The following is a 9,167-nucleotide window of genomic DNA, read 5'->3' on the forward strand; positions in this document are numbered from 1 at the left end:
AGACATAGGAGGTACTGGCCATCACATCCTCGGTCATTATCACAGTGCACACTGGTCCTCTCTGCCACCATGGCTCTGTCCCCACCCCCCTTTCCCCATTTCAGAAGAGGTTGCCGTCACCTCCCCTCGGGCCTTGGGCTCCCTCACCCATCTGACAAAGTTCTTCCAATTTTTAAAGATTTATTTACATAATTATGTATCTGAGTACATTGTAGCTGTCTTCAGACACACCAGAAGAGTGTATCAGGGTCCATTACAGATGGTTGTGAGCCACTATGTGGTTGCTGGGAATTGAACTCAGGACCACTGGAAGAGTAATCAGTGCTGTTAACCCCTGAGCCATCTCTCCAACCCACCAACTTTTAAAAATTCTTAAAAGTTCTCCATCTCTTCTTCAAATCTTCCTCAGTTCTACCCTGAACTGAATCTGACTTGCTTCCAGGAAAATAAATAAATAAATAAAATAAAATAAAATAAAATAAAATAAAATAAAATAAAAATAAAATAAAATACACCTATCTGAAATGCAATTCTGGTCACTTTACTTTTGGGTTAAAATCCTTCTAAGGTCACAAGATAAAATTCAGAAATCCCAGCATGCTCTACAAGATCATCTAAAAGCTGGCTTCTAGCAGTCACAGCAAATCAGGGAAGCCTTGGTGACAGTCTGCAGCTCCTCTCTAGCACACAGCACGGTGCCAGCGCTGGAGGAATGGCAATGGGATACCTGGAGGCATGCCTTGAACACCCTACTGAGCCAAGCATACAAGAAAACCTACACTAGACCCGGGAAAATCAGCAAGGCCAGACGTGTACGGGAAGGGAAGAAACAGACCTGGACAGTTAGTGACAAAGACATTTGGGAACTAACAATGTTACTGGTCACAAAGTGTAACCATTCCCTAAGAAATAGTCATATTCCACATGAATGCCCCTCAGAAATCCCACTCTTCAGAAGACAAGTCTTTCTGGAAGGGCTCTCTGTGGGGCTCGACACAACCTCCTTACGACCAAAAGACCTATGGATGAACCAACCACGGTGCCAGAAGAAAAGATGCCATACGTTCTACACAAGACACACCTGTTCTCCATAGTCATCCTGACCTCTGACCCCACAGGGTGCCCAGTTATGTATCACGGGGCAGAGTGAACAACTAGCTCCTTGGAGGAGCGGTCACACTGGGCCCTTTCCCCACAGACATAGTAGGACTTCACTGGGGGTTGTGCTTCTGAGATGGCCACGCATCTGCCAGCACTCCCCGCCACCCCCAACTCACACCTTCATCTAGAGCAGGGCTTCTCGGCCTTCTTAATGCTGTGACCCCTTAGTACAGTTCCTCACGCTGTGGTGACTCCCCAACCATAAAATGTTCTTTGTGGCTACTTCATAACTGTGATTTTTGCTACTGTTATGAATTGTAATGTAAACCATCTGATGTACAGATGACCCAGAGAAAGGGTTGTTCACCCCGCAAAGGGGTTGGGACCCACAGGTGAGAGCCACTGGTCAAGTGTCTTCTTTACATCACGCTGCTGAAGACCTGGGAAGTCTGTGGAGACTGTGGAGCCCGCAGCAAATGAGGAGAAGCTAGTGTCTGATGGCCAGAGGATCCTCAGGTCCTGGAAGGCTTCATCAGACGGAGCAGCAGGCTGGCAGAGCTCTGATATACTTCTCCCTTCTAGAGCACCCACCCCGCCCTCACCCCACCCCTGCCCCCAGCTCCACCCATAGCATAGTGGGACAGGGTTTAGGAGGAGAGTCTGTCATGATAACCAATGTCCTGGTAACTTACTAACTCTTTTTCCTGCCGTGACCAGATAGCTGCCAAGAACAAACTTCAGGATGGAAGGAGTTACAGCTTAACAAGGGGTGTGGTTCACCACGGTTGGTCACCATGGTTGGTCACCACGGCTGGGGAGGCATGGTGGTGGGAGGTAAAAGCTGGCCACACCACAGAAAGAGAGGCCAAGCTATTAAACGTCAAATCTGGTTCCTATAGAGCCACCTCCTCCATCGAGGCCTTGCATCCTGAAGATCCTATAACCTTCCCAAACAGCATCACCAAGACCAAAACCATGAGCCTGTGGGGGACATTTCACATTCTAACTATACCTCACCTCAGCACTTCCGCTTCTTGCCCTGTGTTTCTGGACTCTGTAGTGTCCAGACAATGGACACTCAGACAGCCACCAGGCCAGCTGACTGTCTCAGGCCTGGTGAGCTTTCTTTACTCCACAGACTGCTCAGTTTTCATGGAGTCTGCCATTTCAGAAAGGGCTCTCCCTCACCCACAGCAGCATGGGCTACTAAAGGGGAGGGGCATCCAACCATCTGCAGCCTGCTGTGGGAAGGAGCACCTACCTTCGTGAGCTGCTGCTCCGAGGAGAATCCCAAGCCGAACACGGTGTTGGCTCTGCTGTCGGCCCACTGCCCGAACTTCTGTGATGTTTTGGTGAAAGTCATGTTTGGGGTGATGGTACTGTTTATGATCACCTGCAGGAGACAGCCAGAGGGAGAGTGTTAGCTAGAGCCTTTCGATCTTGTCCTGACAAAGCCAGTGGCTTCCAGGCACTTCCTCTGCTGTATTTGTTTCTGAGTTGTTCTGACCAGTGTAGACACACAACCAGGAGAAAGGCCATTTCAAACACTTAACAACAGAACAGTCTGAAACAGGATCTTTCATGTTATCAACAGGAAAATACTTCTCCCAAGAAAAGCATGGTTTCCAAAACTGATGTTTTATTGCCCCAAACATACAAAGCATAAAAGTATCCTTAAAGGCCAGCCATGTGCACATTCCCAGAGGAACCACCCCACCGCCTCCCACTTTTGAAATCCCTGCCACTCAGATATCCAGACAAACCAGTTAATACTTCCACCAGCAGGAGGGCCTTTGCTTCCCCAGGGGGAGGAGAAGACATTCCAATTTAGAGGGTAGGTGGAAGGTTAACAGATCTAGATCAATCATACTGGTATAAGCAGGGGTCTGTAAGGAAGGACACAGGAGCCTAGTGCTGGCTGTTACCACCTATGACCTCAAAAAGAAGAAGAGAGGTGACAGACCCTGGGAGAGAAGACTGTGTAGAACATGTGTTTTCTAATTTTGTATTTCTGGTTAGCAGAATTGCTGTCATGAAATAAATGTCCAATAAATGTTTTTAATACAGAAATGAATGCATCATGTACCAGATGACCCATGGGTCAATCACAAACACACCCGAGGGGTCCCTTGTATGTTAGTAGATAAAGTCTGACCAGTTTAGCACACATCTCCCAGGCTTGCCCCTAACAGGCTGTCCCAGAGTTAGTCACAGTGCAATAATAAGAGGGATGCCCTCACATTTCTTTAAAATCAGACAATTTCTAATTTTTATAAAGTATTTTTATCTGATCTTATCTTTAAAGAAGGGAAAACTGAAGCTCAACAAAGTCAAGTGACTTGTTCAACCAGCAAGTGGTTAAAAGAACACGGTAGCGGTAAGAGAATGAGCCAAGGGAAACAACGCCATGGGAGCCGTGAGAGGCTCTAGGAAACAGGCAGAGTCCCTATTCACCTCCGGTACATTTCACCTCGGGTGCGTTTCACCTCGGGTGCATTTCACCTCGGGTGCATTTCACCTCGGGTGCATTTCACGTCGGGTGCATTTTGTTCCCTGGATTGTTCTTGGACATGATTTTTGTGTTTCGTGTGACAAACACTTACATTCAATTTATATGACATGTTTATTCTTGTAGGATGTCAGACATAGCTAATAGAACCCAGTCTGGTCAGTGTGCCCTGGAGCTGGATGTGGCCTTCTGCCTTACATTCGTGCTTCCCCACATATAATCTATACTACAGTCAAGCAATTGTGTATAAATTGGTCTGTCCTGAGAAAGTTCTGGAAAGGGCTGCTCTGCTTACTGGTATGTGCTTACTGGTGTCTATTTACTCGTTTTTCAGGACTCAAACAACCTCCCTTGGATTATTCATCGACTTTGGGAAACTCTCTCCACAGATTGCTTCCGTGCCATCTTCTCTTCTTGCCTCTCTGTCCACGACTTCGGTTCTACACACGCTAGACCTTCTGAGTGCATCTAACGTGGTTAACACTGATCACCACCAGCCTCCGCATTTTTGTCTGCTCTGGTTTGTTCTGAGCATTTAAAAAGATTTATTTAAATTGCGTGTATGTGTCGGGGGAGAATGGCTGCCTGTGAGTGTAGGTGCCTGAGGGGGCCAAAGGCGTTGGATGCCCTGAGGTTGGAGGTACAGGTGGTTGTGAGCTACCCAACACGGGTGCTGGCACTGAAAGCAAGTCCTGAGGAAGAACACTACGTGTTTCCAACCACTAAGCTGTTTCTCCATTGCCGAGTCTGGGTGTTTAAAATTTATCTGTTTTCTCGTTCGCTGATCTTGATGGCTGATGAGGTCTATCTGCTGTTAAACCTATCCACTCGGCACCCTGTGGAGGTGGGGTGTGGGTGGATGGATAGGGGCAGGGAAGGAGAGCTTGGGTTAGTTAGCTGCTACTTTTATTATGTGGCCCAGACAGGCACCAAACGCGTGACCCTCCTCCTTTAGGATTCACGACAATTCCCATCTCCACTGAGTTGTTTTTAAGATCTAGCATATTTGATATTTTAAAAATATATTCTAGGACCAGGCATGGTGGAGCACACCTATAATTCTAGCAATTGAGAGGTAGAGGCAGGTGGATCTCTCTGAGTTTGAGGCCAGCCTCATCTACAGAGTGAGTTCCAGGCCAGTTAGGGTCTACTTAGCAAAACCTTGTCTCAGCCAGCCAGCCAGCCAGCCAGCCAGCCAATCAATCAATCAATCTCCTAAGGATATTTTCCTTTGCCTGTCTTGTTCATTTCCCATCTATTTCCTCAATATATTGATTATATTTACTTTAAAATCCTTGCTGCAAACATTAACATCTGGACCATCTCTGAATCTTTCATTTTCTGGGTTCCCCCTTCCCGACTCTAAGCCTTTCTGCAGGTCCAGTCTTTTTTTTTTTAAATCTCATGCTGAAATATGCAATGATTCCATAGAATGCGACCATCTGCCAGGGGAAGTTCCCCTTCTCTGCTGGGCAAAGTAGGTAGCCAAGAAATCCCTTCTTCCCTGGGCTGCACTGGGTCAGTCTGGGTTTCAGCTCCAGTGAGGCTCAGTCTCCCTTGGTTCATCCCTGGACTCAGGGCAGGCCCTTCAAATCCACACATCTTTACAACTTGGCCAGCCTTGTACACTGGCTTCAGATTTGTACATAGCTGAGCATGGCCTTAAACTCCTGATACCCCTGCCTCATTTGCCACTACCCAACCAGCAAGTTGTGAAGGGGAACTTGGCCATGTGTCAGGTCCCTCCTCCTGTCACTTAAGCCATGGACGTCATCATCATGATCTCCTCTGGTTTCTCCATCAGTAGGAACCTTTCTGCAGAGCCCAGCTCAGTGCACAGCCTAAAGCTGCCCCCTAGTCAGTAAGCGCCCAGGTGACAGGGTATATAGGAGCTCAGTGTCCACTCCTTACTGTCTCTGGGGCTTTCATGTTTTTGTGTATTGTAGATTCCTGTCGGGGGCTTGGTTTCTGTATACTGTTAATTAAGAAGACGTCTTGGGTTGGGGAAGGGACAGTCAGCCATGTCGAAGCTCCTCCATGTTGAGTTTCAGTTCTATCTCTTTGGCCACTGCTAAGTGCTTAGCTGATTCCCCTACCCCAGCAGCATCTCTGCCAGAGCCAAGCCCCAACCTTCAGCCTGTATCCAGAATTGACAAATGTGTACAGGAGAGAGGCCGCCATCTTGGCTCTGAGTGGTCCCATCTCTCTGGCCCTCGTTGTGGTAGTGTTTTCTGATGCCCCTAAATCATATTCATGGGACTAAGGATGTAGCTATTGGGTACAGTGCTTGCTTCATATGTGCAGGGTCCTAGGTTCAAGCCCTCAAATTGTCCTTAAAGTCCTATTTTTCCTACTTGTTATCAGAGAGCACACTGGCCCACTAGAAGCTACAAACCTCACGTAGAGCAGCGTGCTGAAGCAACACAGATTCAGGCACACACTTCACTGCGTGCTTGGACATTATTCTACGGTGTTTATGGGAAACACGCAGTCTCTCACAAGGTTCCTGCTCACGTTGATTAAGCAAAGCTGGGCTCAGGCATGCCAGTCTAGCTTGTTGGTATGGCTTTAAGCTCAGCTGCTCCCCAAGTCCTGTAACAGCCCATGTATTCACTCAAAGCAGGGATTCCAGACCACTTAGCGCCTGCCCATCTTTCTCCTCTTCCATCTATAGCATGTAACGGAAAGTAGAGAGCAAGGCTGTCAGATGACAGCCCATAGCCCAGACTCACGCATCTCCTACTCTTCTGTCTCCCAAGAGAAGGGTCCAGCCACTCAGCCAGAACCAAGCTTGTGCCGGTCTCCTGGGTCCCATGTCTTTATCTCCAGCTCCAGGACATTCTTCTCACCCATACAGTCACACTCTGTATTGCACCCCTACCACAGGTAACTGGAGGTCTGTTTGTCCTCGGGACACAAGATGCTGACCGTGCAGAACTCTCGAGGATTTTTGCAGAGGGAACTGCAGCATCCTCCTCCTCCCTCATTAAAAGGTCTGCTCTGTAGTCACCACTCCCTGTCATCGCTGCAACAAACTGCCAGGGCCCTTATCTACAAGCTGGACGTCAGCCAGGAGGGAGAGAAGTGAAAGCTACATTTGCCACACTGTCCTTGTGACTCCTCACACTGGCTGGCTCCCTGCAGGCTCTACATGCCCTGGCTGGTTCCCAACAGGCTCACCCAAGGTTCTGAGACATCCTAGATCCAGAAGGAAGGAAGGGGAGGAAAGAAAAAGAAATGATGGCAGGGAAGGCCACCATTTACCATCACAGTGTCCATTTCCCTTGCCTTAACTACCCGAGGGGCTTGCACTGAGCAACATCACTGGCGGAGCAGTAAGCCACATCTATGTCAGTGAGACAACTGCCAGCTGCCTGTCCCCAGAAAATCCAGAGCATTGACCTTCAAGAGCATCAAGTGACAACCCCGGTGCGCATGCTGTCAAAACGTTCCCAGCCTTGGAATCTTCTTCCTTGTCTTGCTACTAGCATGGGGTCATCCCCTGTGCTCCACCTGGCTTGTCCACTAAGACTGAGTCCTTCAGACAAGCTGGGCAGCAGCTAGTAAGGCCTGCTCCTTCTGTGTCTGCCCCTCTCAGGCTGTCTGTCCCTCCCAGCTAACTGCACTTGCACCTGGAAGGCTTATGCATCTCTTGGAGACTCTAAATCAACATTGGCTCTCACTTTTCTCAGACTTAAAGGAAGGAAGGAAAGTGAACACGTATAAAAAGATCCCGTTAAAAACAATCCTTCTGTTTTTTTTTTTTTTTTAAAGTGGCTTGCTGTAGCCCAGGCTGACCTTGAACTTGAGATCTTCCTGACTTAGCCACCCAAGTGTTAGATTGGAGGCATGCACCTACAAAGCCAGCTGGAAAGCCTGTTTAATCTGCTGTAGGTGAAGCGCCCTGTGCAGCTGGGTGGGTGGGAGGGACAGCCTGAGGTTCAGGATGAAGAGATGGGAACTTAAGGGGCAAAGGACAGCTGAGTTCTAGGCAAGAGAATGAGCTGCACCTGGGAGGCTAGAGGGAAGGAGGCTGAAGGGCAGACTCATCAGCTCGGGTTTCTACTAGCAGTATGCAATGGCCTTATATAATGGTTATCGCTATTACGTGAACACCACATTCAAGATCCGTCAGATACCATCAAAGGTTTGGGAGCAATGGGAGCTGCCAAAGGTCAGCAAAACTATTAAATATGATGATGATGACGTGGGTGGGTGTTGGTGGCACATCCTTTAATCCCAGCACTCAGGAGGCAAAGGCAGCCGGATCTCTAGGAATTCAAGGTCAGCCTGGTCAACAAACCAAGTTCCAAGACAGCCAGGGCTACAAAGAAATACCCTGTTTCAAAACAAACAAACAAACAAACAAACAAACAAACAGTGGCTTCTCAACATTTACAAGTCCACTTCTGAGCACAAGTCCCTGAGACGCCTTTGCACAGCGTGTGGGGAATGTTGCTCACAGCAGCAGTGTTAGCAACGGTGAGCTCTACCACCAGCAGGATGTATAAGGAACTGAAGCACACTCCTAATAAAAAGCTCTCCGGCAGGAAAACCAACCAAGGTTTCAGGCACTAACATAGATGAATCACAAAAACATAGCATTAATATCTTTAAAGAATATCATCCACGAACACAAGTGAGATTCTATTTGTATAAAAGTATAAACAACACACTAGTTAAGGCAAGGGTCAACACACTCTAATCCTCAGGCTAAATCCAACAGATAGCCTACGTTTTTAAATCAAGCTTTACTGGACTAACCGTTTACATAGTCTATGGGTCTAGGAACAGTTTCTTGCCACAAAGGAAAAACAGAAAAGCTGCAAGAGACCATAAAATAAATCACTCGCTGGCTTGTCAAGGAGTTTGCAATCTCTGGTTTAAGGACACACATACAGTTACTTTCTCTCTCTCCTCCTCCCTCTCTTTTTCCTTCTCTCTCTCTCTCTCTCTCTCTCTCTCTCTCTCTCTCTCTCTCTCATAAACACACACACTCACTCACTTTCTTTCCCTCTCATAAACACACACACACATACACACGCACATGCATACGCACAAACACACACACATACACATGCACACAAATGAATGGCCAAACTACCAAGGGAATGCCTGTTACAGTTTCAGGAGAGGATAATGTCTTAATGGATGGGTGAGGATCATGTAATCAGGAAGCAGCCCACACACACTTTTGGAATATGGAACGCGACTCTACTTAAGAGTCTTTGACTTTATCATGGTGTAAAAGTGATTCGTAGCCATTAGAAATTATACTTCACATTTGTATCTATTTTACTTTATTTTTGCTGTGCTAGATCTGAAATACAGGGCATTTGGCATGCAGTTGAGAGCTATGCTACAGTCTCTAAATGTTGATCTCTCTCCAGCTGGTGATACCGATCATGGTCCTTTGCTGGACAACAGCCATGTGGTCACCAGAGTAAACAGCAGCACTCTGTAACATCTGTGTGGTGCTGGGACATTCAGTGGATTAGTGTGTTCAGTGTAGTGTGAGCTGGGACATTCGGTGGGTTAGTGTGTACAGCGCAGTGTG

General features: G+C 47.5%; 1 protein-coding gene across 2 annotated transcripts in view; it reads right to left on the reverse strand.

Annotated features, from left to right (window-relative positions):
* Positions 1 to 9,167, reverse strand: part of Homer2 (homer scaffold protein 2) — a 94,605-nt gene that overhangs the window by 21,547 nt on the left and 63,891 nt on the right. For both annotated transcript variants that reach the window (XM_028754830.1, XM_028754831.1), the window contains exon 3: positions 2,363 to 2,494. In XM_028754830.1, the coding sequence (XP_028610663.1) occupies positions 2,363 to 2,494 (132 nt within the window). The remainder of the gene's footprint in view (positions 1 to 2,362; positions 2,495 to 9,167) is intronic.

This window comes from Grammomys surdaster, unplaced genomic scaffold (assembly GCF_004785775.1).
Source record: "Grammomys surdaster isolate TR1022 unplaced genomic scaffold, NIH_TR_1.0 126036, whole genome shotgun sequence".
Lineage (NCBI taxonomy): Eukaryota > Metazoa > Chordata > Mammalia > Rodentia > Muridae > Grammomys > Grammomys surdaster.